Source organism: Peromyscus californicus, unplaced genomic scaffold, assembly GCF_007827085.1.
Source record: "Peromyscus californicus insignis strain IS unplaced genomic scaffold, ASM782708v3 Scaffold_13__1_contigs__length_99412109, whole genome shotgun sequence".
Taxonomy (NCBI): Eukaryota; Metazoa; Chordata; class Mammalia; order Rodentia; family Cricetidae; genus Peromyscus; species Peromyscus californicus.
In genome coordinates, this window is record NW_026294424.1 from 6670508 (window position 1) to 6694810 (window position 24303).

At 47.8% G+C, this 24303-nt stretch overlaps 1 protein-coding gene across 1 annotated transcript; it reads right to left on the bottom strand.

Annotated features, from left to right (window-relative positions):
* Positions 1-19195: 19195 nt before the first annotated feature.
* LOC128109002 (PRAME family member 12-like) lies at positions 19196-24036 on the bottom strand. Its single transcript, XM_052736014.1, has 2 exons — positions 24031-24036; positions 19196-20002 (listed from the first exon to the last, which is right to left on the bottom strand). Exons 1-2 carry the CDS (start codon positions 24034-24036, stop codon positions 19196-19198), a joined length of 813 nt encoding a protein of 270 aa, XP_052591974.1.
* Positions 24037-24303: the final 267 nt, after the last annotated feature.

Here is a 24303-nt window from a genome sequence, read left to right on the forward strand (position 1 = left end):
GTGGGATCCGTATAAGAAGTTAAATTAAGAGGGCCGTTGCTTCAGGGCCATTGTGCTCACTCCCTCTAGGGAGTTGTCAGAGACATAACCTGATCAAGGAGGCTGGAGCATTTATACAGGTTCTCATCCTGCATCCCAACACCGTCACGTAGGTAGAGGTGATTGTCTGGGAGATAAGGGCCATTTGGCTCCAGGGGCTGACTACTAATTCACTTTACCTTCACAGGAAAAGGAGGATGCAGGCCCAGGAAACTTGTCTCCTATCCCTGGGGAGGGGTTGCAGAGGTCATATGCAGTGCACAGCAAGGTTTTTTTTTTTTTTTTTTTCCTGCCAGAGCTCCATCGCCTTTTCTTCTATCAGGGAAGTCCGAATTGTCTTTATACTTGAAGATCTGTATTCTTCCTTCAAATACATCTAGGTTACACCTCCCAGCCTCCCTTGCAGTTAAGAAGGGCCTCGGGACTGATTCCAGACACCAAAATGAAATGAAAGTTGCAAGGATGTGTGGCGCTTTCAAGCTTGGCTCATTAATGTAGATGACTGCTCTTCCGGTCTGTCTCAACGCATCTTTGACAGAACTTTGGAAGAAGACAGTATCACACAGATTGCTATGCAAACCATCACAGCTTGTTGTGTTAGCTCCAGGAGGGAAGCAGTGATGTAGTATCTCGGGCACTTGGCCTTTGTGACGCAGGTAGGGGAACATTGTGGGCAAATCCGGAGAAGGACTCAAAGCTGCCTAGAGGGAGTCTGTAAAGAAGAGTGTCGTGTCACACATAATCCTGACGTAAAGGTGGTAAGTTTGCCCTGGGGGGTGGGTAGCCAGCAGTAGCATCAATTAAAAAAAACAAACAAACAAAAAACCAGACTGTAACCAGGAGGGGCCCAGATGAGAGACAGCAGAAAGAGTGTGTGTGTGTGTGTGTGTGTGTGTGTGTGTGTGTGTGTGTGTGTGTGTGTGAGATAAATAAATGTGGGGTGCTTGATTGACATGCCTGGAGCCTTCTGTCTTAGAGGTTGGACCTCCAGCACTCAAGTGAAATGGGAAGGGCATTTTTCCCCCAGCCTCACCTCATTCTCAGGTCACATGGCCTGAATTTGGTAAATTTTAAAGCCACGTGGCCTAGGCTTCTGGTGGACTTGTCAGCGCAGGAGGCTCTTCTTGTGGGCTTGCCTAGGGGCCTTGCCTCCGGGGACTGTTGAACCTGCTGGGCCAGCTGCTGGCCTGAGCTGGGGGAGGGGCAGCTCCTCCCTCCCTCCCTCCCCTCCCCCAGTGAAGTGGCCTCCCGGGAAACGGGGCTGACCCAGCTGCATCCGTGGGAAGATCTAGCCCCCACACCTCGCCCTGACCGCCCCAACTGAGGCCACAGGAAATGAGGCTCTAGCAGCCACGAGCTGTGATCCGGAGGACAATGACAAGGGCGGAAGGCTGCTTGTCCCAGCTAACTTGTTCCCTTGGGTGGATTCCAGCTGCTAGAAACACAAAACGGAAGAGTCAGTGGGAAAACATAGCTTTAAAAAAATAAATAAATAAACAAACATTCTTTGGGTGTTAGCCAAATGCTGGGGCTCTGAAGGTTTTGTTTGCGCTCTCTCTCTCTCTCTCTCTCTCTCTCTCTCTCTCTCTCTCTCTCTCTCTCTCTCTCTCTCTCTCTCGTCTAAGGTTTCGGGGGGCCAGTGTCTGGCTCAAGAGGAAGCCCCCATGGTGGCCCCTTTCTTCCTAAGACTGGGCTTCACCTTTCCTGCCCCCTCTTTTAATCCTGTCCCTGGCTCTGGTCACTGTTCTCAGCACCACCGCAGCCACCACTCACCACAGAGAAGCAGCCTTTTTTGAGGAGTCTTGATAGCTAGAGCTCAGGTGGCCTGGAACTCTCTAGGTGGCCTTCAGCTGGGGCTCCTCCTCTTGCTTCTGCCAGAAAGCTGGGCTCACAGAGCGCTGATAAATCCAAATCAAGTCACCACCCTCAGGACTCAGCAAGCAGCTCTATCTTATTTTAGGTCCCAGCTCAGACGCCAGCTCCTGCAAGGGGCTTCCATGACCGCTCCATGTGGAACCAGCCCCTCATAATCTCACTGTCCTTTGGCGCTCATAACCCCTCCGATGCCTGGGATGATCTGGTTTGTTTGCACATGCCTGGCACATAGTAGGTTCTCAGTCAATGTTTGTTGACTGAACTGTTCAATGGTTGCATTCAGACTGAAGTGACTCAGGAGAGCTAGGTGTGGTGGTTTATGTCTGTAATCCCCACAATTTAGAAGGTTGAGGCAGGAGGATTATGAGATTGAGGCTGATCTGAACTACATAATGAGTCTCTGTCTCAAGACAAAAAAAAAGAGCCAGGTAGTGCACACATGTAGTGCTAACTAACACTTGAGAGGTAGAGGCAGGAGGATTCTGAGTTAGAGGCCAGCCTGCACTACTTGGAGAGTTGAAGGCTAGCCTGAGCTTCAGAGTTAGAATCTATCTCAAAAAACAAAGAAACAAACAACCCCCCCCAAACAATGACAAAAGCAAAAAAACCTCAAAACAAACAAGCATCCCCCCTCCCATCACTACCACTACTACCAACGATAAAACCACAACCAAAACCAAAACAGAATTGTCTCAGAAAATCCAGGCTTCACTGTACGTCAATGAACAGGGCTACAGGTCAGCTAGTCAGGATTTCATCCATCCGCTCATCAGTGCTAGTAGATCCCAGAGGGCATGCTGATGCAGTCTGGGTGGGCAGATACCTAGGAGCTTCATGAAGGAGACAGAAGGGTGCATAGCGGTGTGTTAATGTCTTTGAGAATGGAAGAGAACTGTAGACTACAGAATTAGGGTCTGGCCTGGTGGTGGCGGCGGCGGCGGCGGCGGCGGCGGCGGCGGCGGCGGCGCACGCCTTTAATTCCAGCAGAGGCAGAGGCAGGTGGGTCTCTGAATGCAGCCTGATCTACAAAGTTCTAGGACAGCCAGGGCTACACTGAGAAACCCTGTCTCCAAAACCAAAACCAACCAACAAACAACAACAACAAAAGGAATTTCGGGCCTGATCTCAAGTGGAGCAGGGGAGGCCCTCTTTATCTGCTGCTGGACCGGAGGGGCGGATGTATGAAACATCTGCAGGTAAAGAAGTTATTGAAGAGGTTGTGTGGAGGCCTTGAATGCCGTGCTAAGCAGCCTGGGCTTGCTTTCCCAGGCCAGAGTGGTGAGTCTTGATCCTTGGGAGTCTGTTTAGGTACCTGATGCTGTGTACCTCTGACTATCCCTCTGCTCTAGCTCAGCAGACTAGTCCTGGATGCTTCTGGAAACACAGTTACCCGCAGCAGTTCTTGGATTGGAAGAGCCTGATTGTAACTTGAAGATATATATGATGATATATATATATATTTTACCGGGGGTCTGGAGGGAGAAGAGAAGGCACGGGAAGCCAGCTGCTTGGCCTCTCGGTGCTTCTGCCTCCACGCAGCCTCCTGCTGGGCTAGCTCCTCTCCCTGTTTTTCTTTTCCCTTGGTGAAGGAGTTGGGCTGTGGTGGAGCCTTGCCTGCTCGGTTCTCCCTCCCCCCACTCCCCAGCCTCAAAGGTCAGGTACGTCCCAGCCTCCCTCAGCCATGGCCATTTATGGCTCTGTTGTTCCAAAATGTGGCCAAATTTATAAACTCCCCTTTCCTGGAGACACGAAACAATTTGTTCAGAGCACAGTGTGGGGGTGGCGCTGGGAGCCTTGGCTAGGCCTGGACTGCAGCCTTAGGCCTGGGGTCCACTGAGCTCCGGCCCCTCCCTGAGCCTCAGTTTCCCCACTCAAAAGAACAAAAGGACTAGACAAGATCATTCCCTAAGTCGTTCTAATTTTGACACACCCAGCTCACTGTTTAAAATGCCAGTTGCCTAAACCCACTGGTCTAATAAGTGCAGAAGAGGATGGGGGTGGGGGGTGGGGCGGCTCAGTGGTTAACAGTGTATCTGCTCCAGCCTGGCGACCCCGGGACCCATGTGCAGGTGGAAAAAGAACCGGCTCCACAGAGTTGTCTTCTGACGTCCACCAGCTGCTGGACTCCCACACATAGTTGACACTTTGTTCTGGGCTGTAAGAAGTGGAATCTGGGGTCTTTGTATAAGCTGAGCAAGAGCTCTAATTCTGGGCCACACCACCAGAACCTACATGTTTTTGAGACAGGGTCTTTTTCTGTAGCCCAAGACCCCATCTGTAAAAACATAATGATCAGGTGTCAAAACTGTAGGGAGGGACCGTTAGGATAGGCCTTGGCATAGCTGTTCATTATGTATTCAGATTCATGTGAAGCATTTTCATTTATATTTTGGGCTTTTTTTTTCCATTTTCTCTGTTTTTCCATATTAACCTCATCTTTTCATAGAAATTGCTTTGAGGTATAATTTTACATGTTATAAAACACATTAGGAGAGTAGAATTCAATGACTTCTAGCAAGTTAGTTAAGCTGAGTGGCCATTACAGACATCTAAGTGTGTTTTGTTTTGAGACAGGGGCTCACGTGGTACCCCAGGCTGGCCTCAAACCCGTCATCCTTTTGTCTCAGCCGCGTACCGAGATGACAGGAGTGAAGAGCCAGGTAGACAGAACTCTCGTTCCTTCTGCCTCTCCTCCCAAGGGTGAGGGTTGCAGATGGAACCGCCATCCTCAGCCTGAACTTCTTTTACAGAAAAAGAAATGAGCCACTATTACTACGGAACTGAAGCTGCTCTGGAAACCTAGTGCCCTGTGAGACCAGGACTGCGACTGTTGTGTGGGAGACCCACAGGAAACCCAAGGGCAGCCAGTGAATCACGGGGGAGGGCATCGGGGAGCGTCACGGGCTGCTGGTGCCCAGTGCCTGGGCTCCCCAGACAGCAAAGACCTTGGGACTGAAGGAGTCACAGTCACGGCCCAACCCCTGAGGCCCCACCCACAGGGTGTCATGAAGCTCTCCCAGAGACCATGAGAAGTGGGGCCCAGTAGAACATTTGTCTAGCATGTAGAAGGCCCCTAGGTTCCCTCCCCAGCACTGAAGGGGGCTGAGACTGGGAGGCAGAATTACATCTCCTTTCTACACCTGAGAGAATCGAGGCGTAGATAATGAACTCACTTGTCCAGTGTCACAGAGCTAAGAAAAGGCAAAGCCGGGTTTAAGCTGAGCCCCTTCATGATGGTGGTGTGCGGGGGTTCTTGGAGATTGAACCCTACAACTCATATGTTATGCAAAGACTCCACCGCTGAGCTACATTTTACTCTGAACATCCTTCAGCCCTTGGGTTTGGGTGGTAAATGTTCCCCAAAGGCCTGTGTGTGAAGGACTTGGTCCACAGCCTGTGCCATGACTGGGAGGTGGGGGACCTTTAAAAAGGGGGGGCTAGTAGAAGGTCTTTGGGCCACTGAGGAAGTGCCCTTGAAGGGGGTTGTGGGCCCTGGTTCATATTTTTTCTTTTGCTTCCTGGCCATGAGGTTGGTTGATTTTATTGTACCTCTGGCGGCTGCCATGGTGGGCTGTTGAGACCAGTGCAGTGGGCTTGGTTACTGTCTGAGTTTACTTTTTTTGATCTTTTTAAACTTTGTTTTGTTTTTTATTAGTTTGTTTGTTTTTAGATAAGGTTTCTCTGTGTAGACCCAGCTGTCCTGGAACTCACTTTGTAGACCAGGCTGGCCTCAAACTCAGAGATCTGCCTGCCTCTGCCTTATGAGTGCTGGGATTAAAGGTGTGTGCCACCACTACCTGGCCTGAGTTTACTTTTTATCGCTATGAAAAAAAACAAACAAATGCTTGGTGGTGGTGCACGCCTTTAATCCCAGCACTCCGGAGGCAGAGGCAGGCAGATCTCTATGAGTTCGAGGCCAGCCTGGTCTACAGAGCTAATTCCAGGACAGTCAAGGTTACACAGAGGAAACTCTGTCTCTGAAAACAAAAACAAAAACAAACAAAAAACATGGCCAAAAGCAATTCAGGAAGTAAAGGGTTTATTTGCCTTACACATGGTGATCCATCATTGAGCAGGCCACGGCAGGAACTCAGTCAGCAGAGGAACCTGGAGGCAGGAGGTGATGCAGAGGCCATGGAGGAGCGCTGCTTACTGCCTCACTCCTCATGGCTTGCTCAGCCTGTTTTTTATACAACCCAGGACCACCCGCCTAGAGATGGAACCGGCACAGTGAGCTGAGCCTTCCTACATTAACCATCAGACTGCCTGCAGGCCAGTCTGATGGAGGCGTTCTCTGAGCAGAAGTCCCTCTTCCCAGGTGACTCTAGCTGGTTTGTATCAAGTGGATAAAACCTCAGGAGGACAGTTGCTTTTCCTGTTGCAGTAATAAAACACCCTGACAAACGCACCTTAGGGGAGACAGGGGGAGAGGCAGAGGAGGCGAGAGCTTGAAGCAGCTCCTCAGGTAGCATCCGCAGTTCAGAAGCAGAAAGCAGTGAATGGCAGAGCTCAGCTCACTTTCTCCGGTTTACACAGTCCAGGATCTGCTGCCCACAGAGCGGTCCTGCCAGACTCAAGGTAATCCCTCACGGACATTCTCAGAGCCTAGCCTTCATCTAGATAACACCTTACTGGTATGTCCAGAGGCTTGTCATCTAGGTGATTCCAGACCCTTAGCGAGTTGATGACCAAGTACCACAGGGCAACCAAGGAACTAACTTTCTTCTCTCTCCAAGTTCAGTCATCCGAGGCATCTTAATAGTGGTGGAAGCGAACTTATACCTGGTATTCAATAGCGTTGCTTGTAGACAGGGGTTTTGACACTGACCAAGATCAGGACGGGGGTCCCCAGATAAAAACTCAGTAGGCCACTAACAAGTAAGCCTGCAGCTATTTCCAGTCATCGGAGCACTGGGAGGGATGAGAGAACATTCCCTTTTTCTAACCCTTCACTACCCCTATAAGGATGTTCAGAGAGGTGTAGGAACTTGCTTAAGGTCACACAGCCTGTGAGTGGCTGAGATGGGATTCAGGTGTTCTGAGAATCAAATGTAGATCTTCACCTGTGTTCTGTGACTCAACTCAGGTCTCCTGGCGCCTCCGCTAAGGCTCAGACCAGAACCCACAAAGGCCTTGCTTTCCCTCTGCGGCTGGCCATTTTTTCCCCACATTCATAGTGAACCCAGGATGTTTTCTTGGGATTTTGTCTGCTTCAGCTTAAAATCAGACGTGGGGAGGAGGCGTGAGTGGGCCAGCAGCATGCCCTATCTACCCGCTTCCCCCAGTCATGGACTGGGTCCTGTCCTTTTCCTACTTCCCCCAGCTCCCTGGGTGCTGGCCCAATTTAGGGCCATCCTAGACTCTCTGCACTTCTATCACGTGACCCCATGACAGCATCTTTTTAAGCAACACTTTCTAAGCCACACACAGGAGCTTACTTATGTCCTGAGTCACCCAGACTGTTCCTCTGGGTGAATGGGCTTTTCAGTAGGACCGTTAGCTTTTAAAGGGCCCCTCCCTTAGTTTTTTCCAGACACGTACAAAGCCTAGTAGACGGGAAATACGGTTCAGAGAAAAGTTAACTTCTTTTTTTCATGGTATGAAAATTTCCAGGGAAGAAAATATGTCAATCTTGTGATCTAACTGTTTCTCAAAAACAACAGCAACAAATTACCCCCAAGAGGAGCAACAAAGCCTTTCTCTATGGCTGGTTTGACTTGTCCAGGCTGCTCAAGGCCTAGGCTAAGCTGTGGGAGGTCCCGGAAGGCAGTTAACATCACAGGGAGCTCCCCAGTCCTTGCCATCCAGTTCTCTAAGAAGCTGTGAAGAACCCACCTGAAAATCCCTGGGAGAGCTGAGGCCCCTGACTCAGAACCCTGTGTAAGGGTTAACGGCTCTGAAGGGAAAATATATCCTGGTAGTTGGGAGCTAAGGATTATTAGAAAGTAACCACACACATACACAAACCAAACCAAAACAACAACAAAAACACCAAAACCAAAAAAACCTCACACAAGAGATTTAGTGGGAACGACACAAGACGATGGCTGCCTCTGTTCAGGCAAGAAGCAGCAGCGAACTGAGTGGGAGGCAGGCTTTCTATCGGGTCTCTTGGGGGTGGAGCTTTACAGGGTAGAGATTTTCAGGGTGAGGATTGGTGGGATTTCAAGTCCTGGGCTTGGGGCGAGCCCAAGGATTGGTGAGATTTTGAGCTCAGGGATTGGTGGGTTTTCAAAACCTCGACATGTGCTCAGACTTTTTACTCTACACCTTGGGCCTGAGTCCTGGGGAGATCTTTACTTACGCATCACCTCAGGAAAGTTAGCAGGCCTCTCTGAACCTCAGTTTCCCAAGATGGAAGCAGCACAATAATAGTAAATATGGTTGTGCTCTTCATCTATGGGGGACTAGTTCTAGGATCCCCTCAAAGTACATGGATAACAAAGTCCATGGGTGCTGAAGTCCCTTAGATACAGTGATGCAGTATTTGCACACCACCTACACACATTCCCCTGAATATTGGAATGATTTCCGAATAACTTAGAATTCCTAACACAGTGTAGATGATACACAATGGTCGTCAAATGGTATTGTTTAGGAAAATGCCAAGAGCAAAGTTTGTACAGGTTCAGCACAAGGGCTGTGTTTCCCAGTGCATTTCTTTATTTATGTTTGCAGTGCTGAGGACCAAAGCCAGGAATGGAAACCCAGGGCTCCAGGCTTCACTGCTGTGTCACACTCCACTCCCCCAAATACTGCGCCCACAAAAGGTAGAATTTTATGAGGCTAGTGGAATACCTACTGTGTTAACCGAACACCTAAGCTTTTCTGTTTTCTTTTGTTTTTGTGTTAATTTTATATGCACTGGCAATGGTTAATTCTAGCACTAGGAGGCAGAGACAGGTGGATTTCTGTGAGTTTGAGGTCAGCCTGGTCTCATACGTAGTGCATTCTAGGACAGCCAGAGATACATAGTGAGACTCTGTTTCAAAACAACAAGAAAAATGTGTGTGTGTGTGTGTGTGTGTGTGTGTGTGTGTGTGTGTGTGTGTGTGTTCCATGTGAGTGCAGGTACCCTCAGAGGCCAGAAGAGGGCATCAGTTCCACTGGACTGAAGTTACAGGCAGTTGTGAGTCACCTGATATGGGTGCTTCAAACCAAGTTCAGGTTCTCTTATCTGCTGTGCCATCTCTCCAAACTCCTCCAAATACTTTTGTTTTTAGTTTAGTTTTTTTTTTTGTTTTGTTTTGTTTTGTTTTTTGAAGACGGGGTCTCATCATGTAGCCCTGGCTGTCCTGGAATTCACTATGTAGACCAGGTTGGCCTTGCACTCACAGAGACCAGCCTGCCTCTGCCTTTCAGTACTAGGATTAAAGACATGCACCACCACAAAGTGGCTATACCCTACTCCCTCAAATACTTTTGACCTGAGGTTGGTTCAGCCCGTGGATATGGAAGACTTTCTGTAGTTCCTAAATTTCCTTTGAGCTCTGAGATTCTTTGTTGGGAGAAATTCCATCCACAGCAGAGGATTATTTGATTGTCTGTGTTCTGAAGAAAGACTTTGGTTGCTGGAGACAAACTAGTAACAACTGCTGGAAGTACTTTCCAAATAGAGGTGCTGTGTGCTTCCTTCTGGGGATGGGTAGGAAAAAACCAAGAGTTTCAATACTAGCAAGTAGTTTAAAGCTCTCTCCTGCTACTCACTTGTGGGATCAGCCAATAACCCTTATCTCGTGAAGACAGTTACTAACAGGGATGAGGAGTGTGTGTGTGTGTGTGTGTGTGTGTGTGTGTGTGTGTGTGTGTATGTGTGTGTGCTTATGTGTGTGCCTATGTGTGTGTGTGTGTGTGTTGTTGTTCATTTCATCCGGGTTATTACATAAAGAATGTCTAACCATTGGAGAATGAGATTTAAAGAATAATTCAGATGATTTTCCAGAGACATCTTGGAACTACTAGGTTTCTAGAAATAATCTGGAGGCAATCAGCAGTTACAAGCGGACTACAAGGGCCACACCTGATCTTGGATGGCTTTTTCGATTTTCTAGGCTCAAATGATAGTTTTCAAAAAATTTTCCAACTTTTCTCTCTCTCTCTCTCTCTCTCTCTCTCTCTCTCTCTCTCTCTCTCCACATACACACACACACACACACACACACACACACACACACACACACACACACACACCTCATTACTGTTAGTGTTTTTTTGGTGCTGGGCATAGAACTTCATGCATGCTAGGCCAAGGGTTCTACCACTGAATGACACCCTGGGCCTGAGAAGTTTCTGTTTTGTTTTAGAAAAGTTGTGCCTATGTAACCAAGATGAATACCCTCTTGCTCTGCACAGACCATGGGGTTTTCTTTTCTTTTTTTTTTTTAATTTTATTTATTTTTTATTTTATGTGCATTGGTGTTTTGTGTAGCTTGAGTTTTCCTGCCTGGCCCACAGTCAGGACAAATCTCTATCACCTGCCAGTCCCACAGCCGCTCAGACCCGACCAAGTAAACACAGAGACTTATATTGGTTACAAACTGTATGGCCGTGGCAGGCTTCTTGCTAACTGTTCTTATAGCTTAAATTAATCCATTTCTATTAATCTATACCTTGCCACATGGCTCGTGACTTACCGGCACCTTCACATGCTGTTTGTCATCGTGGAGGCTGGCAGTGTCTCTGTGTCTCAGCCTTCCACTTCCCAGCTTTATTCTCCTCCTTGTCCCGCCTATACTTCCTGCCTGGCCACTGACCAATCAGTGATTTATTTATTGACCAATCAGCAACACATTTGACATACAGACCATCCCACAGCAGTTTTGCCTGCATGTATGTCTGTGTGAGGGTGTCAGATCTTGGAGTTACAGACAGTTGTGAGCTGCCATGTGGGTGCTGGGAATTGAACCCGGGTCCTCTGGAAGAACAGCATGTGCTCTTAACCACTGAGCCATCTCTCCAGCCCTGGGATTTTCTTTTTTTTTTTTTTTTTTTTTTTGGTTTTTCGAGACAGGGTTTCTCTGTCTAGCTTTGTGCCTCTCCTGGAACTCACTCTGTAGCCCAGGCTGGCCTCGAACTCACAGAGATCCACCTGGCTCTGCCTCCCGAGTGCTGGGATTAAAGGCGTGTGCCACCACCGGCGGGATTTTCTTATTTTGTTGTTGTTGTTTGTGTTTTGGGGACAGGGTCTCACCATGTACCCTGGCTGGCCAGGAACTCACCATGTAGACCAGGCTCACGGAGACAACAGAGATGGGCCTTTCTCTGCCTCCCAAGTTCTGGGATTAGAAGTGTGTGAGCCACACCAGGCCTGGGGGCGGGGAGATTCCTGAGATGCTGGACTTTCGCCTAAAACCAAGGGGGTTCCAGGCAAACTGGGCTCGATGGCCACCCTATATAAAGCATTTACTATGCTGCCTGATAGTGTCCCAAACATTCTTTAAATACTAACTCTCCCCATTTACATCACAGCCCTGTGAGGTCGGTACTATTATTATCTTCATTTTATAGATCCTTAGGGGAATCTGGAGCTCACAGGGGTTAAGTGGCTTTCCAGGGCTACACAGCTGACCAGATGCAGAGCTGAGGGAGACGACTGAAGCCTGGCTCTGGCTCTGGCTTGGTAAAAGCCTTATCACGTCATCTTGCTTCTAAGTTTTGTCTTCAGCAAATCACAGAGCCAAAAGACCAAGGCTGACTGGATACCCAGGAGACCCAGCTCTGGATTTCTGTGATATCAAAAGGCCCTGGCTTTTCTGGACACAGGGTGTCCCAATGGTGAAAAGCAGACTATGGAATAGTGCTTTGTTTTGTTTTTTAAATTAAAAACTTTTTTTTATTTTATTTTATTTTTTTTAAGAAAGAGGACTTGTTAGCTCATTTGACAAGGATCTCACTCTATAAAACATAAACTCTAGCCCCACAGTTTATATCTTCTGCATTTAGCTGGAAATTCCTCATGGAGTGCAGAATTCTTGAAACTCCACCAGTAGCCCGAGGCTTCCAGAAAGCTTTCTGACTTTAACATTCAACCCAGCATTTCACTGTTTGTGCCTCAAATGCTTTTGACTCATGCAACTTTCCAGGTGACAGCCTAGGCCAGGGCCAACCTGTCAAGTTGCTGTTGTCATTTAGGGCTGGATCATTCTGTGTCCTGAGGTTTGTGGCATGGTTTGCAGCATTCCTGCCCTTTGCTAGCTAATGCCACTAGTCCCTTTCCCAGTAGTAACAGTTCCAAACATCTCCACACATTATCAGATGTTCCCTGGGAGAGAAAATCAACCCTGGTTAACATCTGCTGACCTAGACTCATAAAAGGTCTCTCATCTCTGACCGTTACCTTCCCAGGGGAGAAGTCAAAAGTCTACAAAATACCACTGAGGTTGTGTTGTATTGACCAACTACTCCTGGGCACGGGCTTTGCCTTGAGATGTGGTTAATATGCCCAGGGAGACTCCATTGGAGAAGACTAATATTCCCTTTGCCAGCAGGAATCAGTTGCAGATAGCTTGGTTGGGGTGGGAGCCCATGTCCAGGTCCCCCATTCACTACCCTCTCTCAGGGCAGGGACCCTGTCCGTCTTGAACCTGTGCAGGCCCTGGATATGCTGCCACTGTCTCTGCGTCAGTCCTGTTGTGTCTGGAAGACACTGTTTCCTTGGGCTTATGCATCACCTCTGGCTCTTAGAATCTTTCTGTCTCCTGTTCCGAATAGATCCCTGAGCCTTGAGGGAAGGGCTTTGTTGCAGACATTCCATTTAGGACTGGGTGTTACAAAGTCTCTCACTCTCTGCACATTGTCCAGCTGGGAGTCTCTGTGTCAATTACCATCTACATCAAGAAGAAGCCTCTCCGGGTTGGGGATTTAGCTCAGTGGTAGAGCCCTTGCCTAGCAAGCGCAAGGCCCTGGGTTCAGTCCTCAGCTCTGAAAAAACAAACAAAACAAAACAAAAAAAACCAAAGAAGAAGCCTCTCTCGTGAAGGCTAAATGAGGCACTGGTCTATGGTATAGCAGTATGTCATGAGGAGTCATTTTATTTCTATGTTCCTTTAGCAGAATAATAGTATTAGCTTTCCACCTGGGCCCATGACCTATTTACTCTCAGGTTCTTAGACACTAGCACTGTAGGTATGGATTCCATCTCATAGAGTGGGGCTTAAGTCCAAGCAAAAAGTAGTTGGTAATTCCTAAAACATTTCTGCCACTACTATACCAGTGTATCTTACAAGCAGGTCGCTGTTGTGGGTCTCAGGGTTTGTAGCTGGGGGATACCGATGATTACTTTTCTCTCCAGTAAGGTGCAAAGTACCCTCCAGCACCATGAGAGCCAGTCAGCAGGGGGTGAAGCCCCTAAATGGGCACCAGCTGGACTTTTCTGTCTGATGACCCACATAAGTGCCGTCTTCTGCCCTTTGGCCTTATCATCAGGTCATGAGAACAATCAATAATCTTGGCAATAGCCGGTGATGTTTGGGGGTTTCCACGGGGCCTCTTTGGCTAAGGATGTAACCCATTCCTGGCTCCGGAGGTTTCACTTGCTAGCTGGGGCATTGTCTGCCTTATTGTTTGGTAATTATTTAGATTCCTTTCATATATGTATCTGTTTTAGGTTGCTTCCACAGCAGCAGGTTTCCATATGATTTTTCAAATGGCCTGTCGTGTTAGCTGTCCCTCCCTGTGTCCCCTTCTTTACCCTTCTCTCCCATTTCCCCTGCCCTACTTAACCCTCCTGTGAGTTTCCCCTTTTGTCGCCCCACAACACTGTATCCTATTTCCCCGTCTTAGGAGAGCCTCTGTTCCCACCCGGTCCCTTATAGGTACCTAACCTCTGTGGTTATTCAGATTGTAGCACACTAATTGAAGGCTTGAAAGGGAACATCCACATATAAGATAAAACATACAATATTTGGTTTTTTTTTTTTTTTTTTTTTTTTTTTGGTTTTTCGAGACAGGGTTTCGCTGTGTAGCTTTGCGCCTTTCCTGGAACTCGCTTTGGAGACCAGGCTGGCCTCAAACTCACAGAGATCCACCTGGCTCTGCCTCCCGAGTGCTGGGATTAAAGGCGTGCGCCACCCACCGCCCGGCGGTTTTTTTTTTTTTTGTGGGGGGTCTTGATTACCTCACTCAGGATGATATTTTTTCTAGCTCCATTCATTTACTTGAAATTTTCATAATTTCATTTTTCAGTTAATAGCTGAATAATATTCAATTATGCAAATGCACATTTTCATTATCTATTCATCTATTGACGGATATCTAGGCTGTTTCCAATTTCTGGCAATTATGAATAAAGCAGCAATGAACACGGATGAGCAAGTGTCTGTCTAGTAGGATGTTGAATCCTTTGTGTTCTCCCTTATTAATTTGAAACAGAGTCTCTCACTAGACCCCAGAGCTTATCTATTAGGCTAGGCTGGCCAATGAGTTTCTGAGATCTGCCTCTGTACACTCACCCATCCCTGTCCCCAGCTGGGGTTACAGGCCTGTCCCTGGCTTTTTATGTGGGTTCTGGTTTTCTGAACTCAGGTTCTTGTGCTTGCCTGGCAGGTACTGTACCAGCCGAACCATCCCCCCAGTCCCCTGATTTTCTTTTTAAATATGAACATCTACCACACACAGAGTCCTGGGTCAGGTCCTGAGGATGTGAAATGAGACAATGAATTCTTTGTGGGTTAATCAAGGAAGCTTCACGATGGAGGTGATGCTGGAGTCCACACTGGAGACAAACAAGAATCCATTATGTGGAGGACAGATTGTGAGGAGACTGTCTCCACCACCCCCATGTGGGCGATTCTGTATAAACCGCCCTGTGTTGACTCCAAGGCTGGGAGTTGGGCTGGAGCCCAGTAACTTTTAACCAACACTGGAATGATTCTGATGCACCAGGAGGAACCCTGGTCTGAGAATGGTGCTCAGCAGCTTTTATGAGACTTCTCTAGTGGGCTGTGGATGTCTCCACAGATCTTAGTCTGATTGGGAAGCACAGAGAGAGAGACACACACGGGGAGAGAGAGAGAGAGACAGAGACAGAGACAGAGAATAAGAATGAATATCTGCACAGATCTTGATTCTGTAGGGAAGTGCTGGGGGGGGGGGGTCCAGTATAAAAGCAGTATGGATCTTGCCTCTATGTGTCTGCCCACACTCCTGTCACACAGGGAAGGACGGACTATATAGAGGGGCCAAGGCCTATCTGGACACTGAATTAGGGACCCTCAGCCCCGTGCGCCTCCCCTTTCCACACCGCCAGACACAGGATGCTTTTCCCCCTGAGAAGATCTCGAACATGCCACCCACAGAGCCAGCACCCACCAGTTTAAAGGCAACTCTAGGGAGGGCAAGAGGGTCCAGCAAGTAAAGGTGCTTGCTGCCAACGCTGAAAACTTAAGTTCAATCCCTGGAACCTAAGTGGAGGGGAGGGGAGATTGCCCTTCGACCCTCACACATGGACTGTGGACTGTGGTGCATGCGAACTCTCTCTCTCTCTCTCTCTGAAATAGAAGAAAATAAATGTTTTAAAAAAAGGAAAGGAAAGGAAAGGAAAAGCAGAAAGAAAACGGGCTGTGTCTGATTTGAGATTTCCAGCAGAGGCATTTGAAGCCAGGCCACTTGCCAAAATGGACTGAGGAGGAGAGTATGCACAGAACACCACACTCAGGCCATGAGCGCACATGTTCTTTAACCTACTTTCCTTCCAGAGTGGAAATGAAGGGGGAAAATTTCCACAAAAAATGTGCAGAGCATAGGAAATATGCTGGCGACCGTTTAGGGGTGTGTAGCCAGGGCCTCGGGCCAGACAAACAGGCACGAGGCAGAAGCCAGAGGCGAGAGGAGCCGACTGCTGGACTTGAGACCAGAAACTGAAGTCTCAGAAATCCACCCGCCCCCACCAGTGGACCCCATCAGACCTGGCTGTACACACAGGTAAGCGTGGACTTGAGTAAACTTACAATCACTGAAGTGTGGAGTTGTACTAGTAACAATTATTTGTGGCACACACCTGTGACCCAGCTGAGGAAGGCTGAAAACAGGAGGGTAGTGAATTTGAGGTCAGCCAGGGCTATACAGAGAGACTTAAAAAAGAAAAAAAAAAGGGGGGGGGGGTCTGCGGAGATAGCTCAGCTGGTAAAGTGTTAGTCACACAAATATGAAGACCCCAGTTGGATCCCAGAACTGGAGTGCCAGTATATGCAATCCCAGAGCTGGGGCGGTAAGGACAAGCAGACCCCTAGGGCTCACCGGCCAGCCAGCCGAGCTGACATGCCACATTCCAGACTACCATGAAGAAACGCCGACTCTTAAACAACAAAAAGGTACCTGAAGAATGACACCAGAGGTTGTTCTCTGGCCTTCACACTGCACCTGCACGTACACAAACACGCACACACACAGAAATACATCCACATAAACTGTGTGAAGGATGGAGCAGGCCACAGCTGAGCGGGCACGCTAAGACAGCAGGTGAGTGGGTGCTGGCACGTGGGTGTGTAAGCAGGCAGAAGATCCAGGTGTAAGAAGGTGAGCAGAGGAGTAAGCAGGGAACCTGGCAGACAGGGGTGTAACGTGGAAGGGGATGCTGCACCAGATGAGATTACTAGTCACGGCGTCTGTAAACAAGCAATCTGATTAGTGCAGTGGTTCTCACCCTTCCTAAGGCTGTGACCCTTTAATACAGTTCCTCATGGTGTGGTGACCCCCAACCATAAAGTTATTTTCATTGCTATGTCATAACTGTAATTTTTTACTGTTATGAATCGTAATGTAAATATCGAATATACAGGATATCTGATATGTGACCCCCCAAAGGGTCGAGACCCATGGGTTGAGAACCTCTGCATTAGTGGGTCAGCATTGGAGGCACAGCAGTGCTTAGCAGCTGCATGTGGCAAAAGGGTAGACATGGGCTGCTTTCAGACTGTAGCCTCACCAAGATTTTCACTTACTATATGGTATAATAATATATATTTTTGAGGCAGGGTTTCTCTGTGTAGCCCTGGCTGTCCTGGAACTCACTCTGTAGACCAGGCTGGTCTCAAACTCACAGAGATTCTCCTGCCTCTGCCTCCCTCATAAATACCTCTTGTATTAGTTTGTTTGGTTGTTTGGTTTGAGACAGGGTTTCAAGAAGTCCAGGCTAGCTTCAAACTTTCTCCTAAGTTGGTAATGACCTTAAGCTGCTGATCCATCTGCTTTTACCTTCCTCGTTCCGGGCTCATAGGCTTGTGCCACCATGATAACATATCAGTGCTGGGCTCAAGCCCACGGCCGTGTGCATTCTAGGCAAGCTCTCTACCAGTTGAGCTACCACCTAGTTCCCTTTCCCTCTGTTTTGACATAGGGTCTCACTGGCTGGCCTGGAACTCACAGAGACTGGCCTGCCTTCGATCCCAAGTCCTGGGATTGAAAGAGGACATCACCATACCCTGCCCTGACACAGATTTCAAAGTATCCAAAATGCTTAAGGAGTAATTATGTATGAATATAAAAATGGTGAAAGATCAGGAAAGAAACACAAATTATTAAAAAGAATAAAGTAGACTATATAGACTTGAGAAGTATGTTAATCAAAAGCCTTGTTCAGGGCTGGAGAGGGGACTCAGCAGTTAAGAGCACTGGCTGCTCTTCTACAGGATCAGGATTCAGTTCGCAGCGCCCACAGGGTGGCTCACAACCCTGTCACTCCAGTACCGGGGACCCGATACCCTCTTCTGGCCATTTTGGGCACTGCATGTAGGAGGGACACAGACATACATGCAGGTAAAAACATCTGTCCATACACATAAAATTAAAAAAAAAAAAGTAAGAAAGAAAAGCCCTTCAGAAATAGAGAGAGGCGGGCAGTGGTGGTGCGTGCCTTTAATCCCAGCACTCGGGAGGCAGAGGCAGGTGCATCTCTGTGAGTTTGAGGCCAACCTGGGCTACAGAGTGAGTTCCAGGAAAGGCACAAAGCTACACAGAGAAACCCTGTCCCGAAAAACCAAAAAAAAAAAAAAAAAGAAAAGAAAAGAAAAGAAAGAAATAAATAGAGAGAGGTTTCAGTTAGCACCAACAACCAAAAGACTCCAATGGGTGTTTGTAGAACATTCCATCCAACAGGAGCAGAATATATATTCTTTTCAAACACCCAATAAATGGCCACCAAGGTCCATAAGCCATGTCCTGAGACAAACTACAACAAAATTTAAAATTTTTTTCTTTGTCACACATTTATTTAAACAATGAAAATTCCCCTAAATTCAACATACACACAGAGCAGTGTAATTCTTTAAAGGTTAATAGTGGTAGAGCACTTGCCTACCATGCACAAAGTCCTATGTCTAATCTCCCAGTAGTATTACTAATAGCCACCCACCCCCAGCGCAATAGGACCAGACACTTGAATCAAAATGCCTGTAACCTCTGTAGACCCAACAGAGGTCAGATGATGAATACGGTCTGTTTGCAGTGGTCAGCTTCGACATGGGCACCTTAAGACTAACAAAGATGTTTCTCAACTCTATTGTGTGCCTGCTTTACTGATTTTTTTGTTCAGTTGGATTTTCAAGACAGGGTTTCCCTGTGTAGCCCTGACTGTCCTGGAACTCACTCTGTAGACCAGGCTAGCCTCAAACTCAGAGCTCTTCCTGCATTTGCCTCCCGAGTGCTGGGATTAAAGGCCTTGCTTTACCGATCTTCAAGCATGGTGTATGGATGTTGCCTACGTAAAGTTTAAGCCCGTCCTTTCCCATTTTGTTTGTAGAGGTCTTTAGCACCTGGCACCATCTGGCAGCTCTTTTCATTCCTGTTGGTGATGTTGTCCAAAATCTGTACTGCCTTCTGGACAGAACTGTGGCCTTCTTGGGTGGATGGGACCGACGGTGGGCAAATTCTCTAGCGCTCAGAGCTGGAGATGAAGGTGGTAGCTGCTGGTGGCTCCTTAAGCCTGCAAAGCTGCAGTGACAATCATGATATATTCCACTCACCCTATAGCACAAAGTGAGGAAGAACACACTGGCCATTTCTTTACCCGGGTTCAAACACCCTCAAGTGTCTCTTCATCCAGATTCTAGAAAGTTCTCCTCTTATTTCTGAATACACATGTCCCAAAGTTCCCATCAATTCCCAGGTCAGCATTTCTCTCTCTGAGGTTGCCTTTGCTGCCTGACCCATCCCTCCCACCCCCAACACGCTGAGACCACAGGTTCTGTGTCCTCTTCAGGATTCACCTATACCAGAAGGAATCTGCTTCCAAGAGTCAGAAGGAATCATTTGGCACACCAGTACCCAGTTAGATAGGACCATAGCCCTAGTGCAGCTTGGGCTCTGACTCATATGGCCTGGTTGCCACAAGGTGGACAGGGAATGATGCTGAAAACCACACTGTCTTGGTGCGTTTCAGTGGCTTCATTGTCCTACTCAGCTCCTCACGGAGCTGTTCTAGCTGCTTGTGGTGAGAAGTACCCTGGGCACCATAAATCTCCCAGGGGGTAGAATACATCTCCAGGCTTAAGCAACTCAGCCCAGCGGTGTGGCAGAGCAGGCGCTCCAGAACAGCCACTGACATGGGATTTCTTAAGTAGCTGAATGTGGTGAGCTGGGAGCAGCTGCTCAGGGCAGGCAGAAAGACACTGAGCTGGGAGTCCACAATCCTACAGTTCTCCAAGTCCAGGGTCTTCAGGGTGGCTGCGACTCTCTCTAGTAGGACTTGAAGGAGCTCAGGATTCATGTTGGTCGGTATGACACCACTTAGGTTCAGATGTTTGAGCTGACGGATGCCTGGACACTGGGTCAGGGACTTCAAGTCTGATTCCGAAAGCTGGCAGTCGGTGATAGAGACCGTCTCCAAGGGGGCCTCCAGGCACCTGAGCACCTGGTCCATTTGACCTTCGAGGAAGGAGACGGAGTCCAGGGAGAGCTCCTGGAGGCACTCCAGGTTGAGAAACTGAGAAGTAAACTGACTGATCAACTTCCTCTTTTCCTCTGGGGAAATGGAGGCAGGCTCACAGATATGAGAGAGAAGGAACTTGGGAAGATTTCTCATTTGGCCCAGGTAAGGAGCAAAGCTGGTCAGGGTGCTTAAACCACACCCAGTGTGGCAGTCTCTTCCTGTTGCCTACAGAACCAGATGTAGAATCTCAGCTACCTTGCCAGCACCAGGTCTGCCTGTGTGCCACCGTGTTTCCTGCCGTGACGATAATGGACTGAACCTCTGAAACTGTAAGCCACCCAATTAAATGTTTTCCTTTGTAAGAGTTGCTGTAGTCATGGCATCTCTTCACAGCAATAAAATTCTAAATAAGGCAGACAGCCTTGACAGTTTGGAATAAACATTTTCCTTTTCACCCACGGAGCATCCATTTCAGTTGCTTTACTGTACCCCTCACATTCACTATGGAGGCCCAGATTACTCAGGGTCAGAGAATCTGAGCTTGCTTTACCCAGCAGGGCTGCATAAGGAGATGATTTGACCACAGACGTGGTTACCAGGTATTTGGAAGGGTCTGCACTTGGCTGTGTGGAGTGCTTTGATCTAGCAAGCCCCCTTGCTAGATGTCCCCCCCCCCCCCACGCCTTGGCATTGTTATAAAAAGTCCTTTTGAATAAATGGAAAAGGCCATTGGGTGTTGACTTGGGTCCTCCCAAAGCTAGCCCGTGTTTGTCTTTCTTCTCGCCATCTAGATCTCTCTACCTAATATTTTCTTATTCCTCTCTCCCACTCATAGGAACCCTTGAAAAGGCGTGAGCTGGCCTCCCACAGACGGCGCCTGAACAGGACTTGGGTGCACGGGAAATAAGGGAGAGTAGGGAGCATTGTGGAAGCAGTTGAGCATGTCTGGTTATGAATTCAAGTTAAGACAGTGGTATTTTATTCTTCTGGAGCAAAAACTGTATATAGATGAAGCAGAATAGTTCAAGTTAGGCTGCAGCAAGTATCTCTGTCTATGTCTATGGCGATGCCAGAGCCATGGGGTGTCTGCAGACAGGGAGTGGAACCAGCCCCAAGAGAGAGGAAAGTTGCATTCAACAAAGCCAGAAGGAGTAGTTGATCTGAAGAACCATCTAAGCATTTTAATATCAGAAGAGACTTTGAATTTTTAAACAGTGTTGAAATTGTGAAAGACTTTAGGGACTTTTAAGCTGGACTAAATAAATATTGCATTATGATATGGCCATGATATGGCCAGGGAATGGAATGTGGTGGTTTGAAGAATGGCTCCCATAGGTTTGGGTATTTGAACATTTGGCTCCCAGCTGGTGGTAGTGTTTGGGGAGCTGTAGCCTTGGTGGAGGAAGAACATCATTTGGGGTGGGCTTTGGGATTGCATAGCCTCTCCCTCCTACCAGTTTGTTCATTTTGGTTGGTGTTTGTGGTAGTATATGGGAGCTTTTGCTCATGGTATTTTATCAAAGCAACAGAAAAGTAACTAATACACTTTGCATTTAGTTTCTGCAGTTCTTTGTAAATTCTGGATATTGGTCCCCTGTCTAGAGTACAGCTGGTAAAGATTTTCTCCTATTTTCTCATATTCTATGGACTGTTTTCTCTGCTAATAGTTTCTTTGGCTGTGCAAAAACTTTATTTTCATGTAGTCCCATCTGTTGACTCCTGAGGCTTGTGATTCTTGTGCTGTGGGAATAAATTAATACAGTCATTATGGAAGTTAGTTTGGAAGGATCTCTCAAAAAATTCAAAAAAGAGAATGACCATATGACCCAGCTCTATCACTACTGGGTATTTACCCATTTGACAGGGTGTGGTGGTTTGAGAGAAAATGGACCCCAAAGGGAGCAGTACTATTAGGAGGTTTGGACTTGTTGGAGTAGGTGTGGTCTTGTTGGAGGAAGTGTGTCACTGTGGAGGTGGGCTTTGAGGTCTCATATATGCTCAAGCCATGCCCAATGAGACACAGTTTACTTCCTGTTGCCTGTGGATCAAAGATGTAGAATTCTCAGCTCCTTCTCCAGCACCATGTCCCACCATGATGATATAGACTGAACCTCTGAACTGTAAACAACCCAATTAAATCCTTTCCTTTATAAGAGTTGCTGTGGTCACAGTGTCTCTTCACAGCAATAGAAACCCTGACTAAGACACAAGGCAAGACAGTGCAGAGGATTCTCCATCTTGTATTCTTTTTTTTTTTTTTTCCAGAGCTGAGGACCGAACCCAGGGCCTTGCGCTTGCTAGGCAAACGCTCTACCACTGAGCTAAATCCCCAAACCCTCCATCTTGTATTCTTACTGAGGTCATTTCAGGTTTAAGTAGAATTTGATCTCCTTAGTAGAAAATCCTATGGAAAATTACCCAACTCTATTCTAGGACCCCAAGGTCAAGATACTTAGCTTCTGCTAAACTGCCTGCTTGTGCAGAATCACCTCCAGCTAACTGCTGTTTTAGCTTTTGTTAAATTGCTTGCTTACATGAGCCCTCCCACCCTCACCCCAGCAGCTGAGTTCTGCCTTCATAAACCCTGTGCTCTGGACATGTGGTGCTACACTTAGGTCCAAATATCTGAGTGTAGTCCAAGCTGGTTGGAGTAAAGACTTTTAATAGGTTATAAACTGTGTCTGAGTGGTCATCTCAGGTGGGCTTCCCATAACATTTGGAGGCCCTAAGTGAGAACCCCAGAGACTGGACCCAGACACTTAGAGGCCTTGGGTCCCACAAAATTGGAGAAAAGTGCATCAGCTGGACAGAACTCTTAGGGAGGGCACATCCTGAGTTGTTCCAGGGCCCCAAGAAAATCATCTAAGACTTATCTCTGCTGAGCATTCCAGAGGCACCACAATGCTGCCACCCAAAAGAAAAAAAAAGGCAAACTGAAAGTCATCTGGTTTGAACACCTCCTAAGGTAAGTTTGATGTGTAAGAGGCACCATGCGGTTAAGAAACAAGAGGGCCGATTGGCTGTGAGTATAGATCCTGTATTGGGGATCCCTGTAATACACCAGTGGACTCGCCTGGTCTGTTCAGGTGTGGGAATGTGTGGTGGGCACCCCTGTTTGTCTTTACTATGTGTCTCTCTGTGTGACTGTGTCTCCCTGTGGGTCTGTGTGTTTCTGTCAGTTCTGTTGGTTGGGGAAACAGATCTAAAATGGAAGGGGGAGTGAGCCACCCCGAGACCACAACTGTGGCCCCCACTTCCTCTTCCAGGTGGCCATGATTTCCCAAAGCTCATAGGCCATGCTGGGCTGCCCAACCAATGGCTTTCTCTGGTGTGGTACTCCCATCCCACCTGCTTAAGACCTGTGCCCTCTTGTTGGGGACCTGAGTCCTTTTGCCTTGGCCAGGCTGCCTAGAGAAGCCCCAAATTTCCATCTATTCTCTCAACTCTGCCCTAGGAAATTGATGTTCCCACCCCTTCCTGCTCCGGGAGCACTTGCTTCTGGCTTGTTTAATCTCTTGACTCCCACTCGAGGTCCCAATCCTGGTCCTGGTCCTGGTCCTGTTCTCTGTGTGGAGGTGTGGAGGGCCTCAGAGTGTGTGCAGGGAGCAGAAATAGATCCCCAAGCCATGAGCTCTCTGCTTCCTGCCTGGCCTGCCTTTTGGAAAATTTTCTATGCACATCAGCTGATTTGGGGTGATTGCCAGCAGCTCCTGGCCACCCTGTTTATAGCCAAGGAGCAAGATGGAATCCCTCTGGAAAGTAGAAAGTTGGCTCGTGGGCTGGGGATACTCCCTGATGCAGAGGCCCGTATAGAGTGGACCTTCCTGTCCACCCAACCCAGTTGGGATCCTAATACCAAAAAGGTAAGAGGTCGCTGGACATTTTTGGTTCACCAAACATTATTGGGAGGATAAGACAGGTCATGCACGGACCCGGTGAATTGCTGGCTGGGTTTTTGGAGACAGACCAGGTATTGACCACCCCCCCCCAGTCTCAGAGGCCCCGACAGCCACTCATATTGCCTTTGTCATGCAGTTGACCCCAGGCATAAGTTGAAATCTCCAGAAATTAGAGGGATGTAAAGAGATGAATAGGTCTCAACTTTTGAAAACTGCTCAGAAAGTTTATAACTGAGATCCAGTTGAAGACAGACAGGGAAGGAAATTCTCCCACGCTGTGATCTCTGCCCTTGGGGAAACAGACAAGAGAGGAAATGAGGGAAAGAGACCAGGAGAGGGGGTTCAGGGACTCACCAGCATCGTTTGGTGGGGCCCTGAGTGCTGTGTTAAAAGTAGACAAAAATGGGGCTGGAGAGATGGCTCAGCGGTTAAGAGCACTGGCTGTTCTTCCAGAGGTCCTGAGTTCAATTCCCAGCAACCACATGGTGGCTCACAACCATCTGTAATGAGATCTGGTGCCCTCTTCTGGCCTGCAGGCGTACACGCAGGCAGAACATTGTATACATAATTAATAAATAAATCTTAAAAAAAAAAAGTAGACAAAAATAACCACAAAGCACCCTGCTT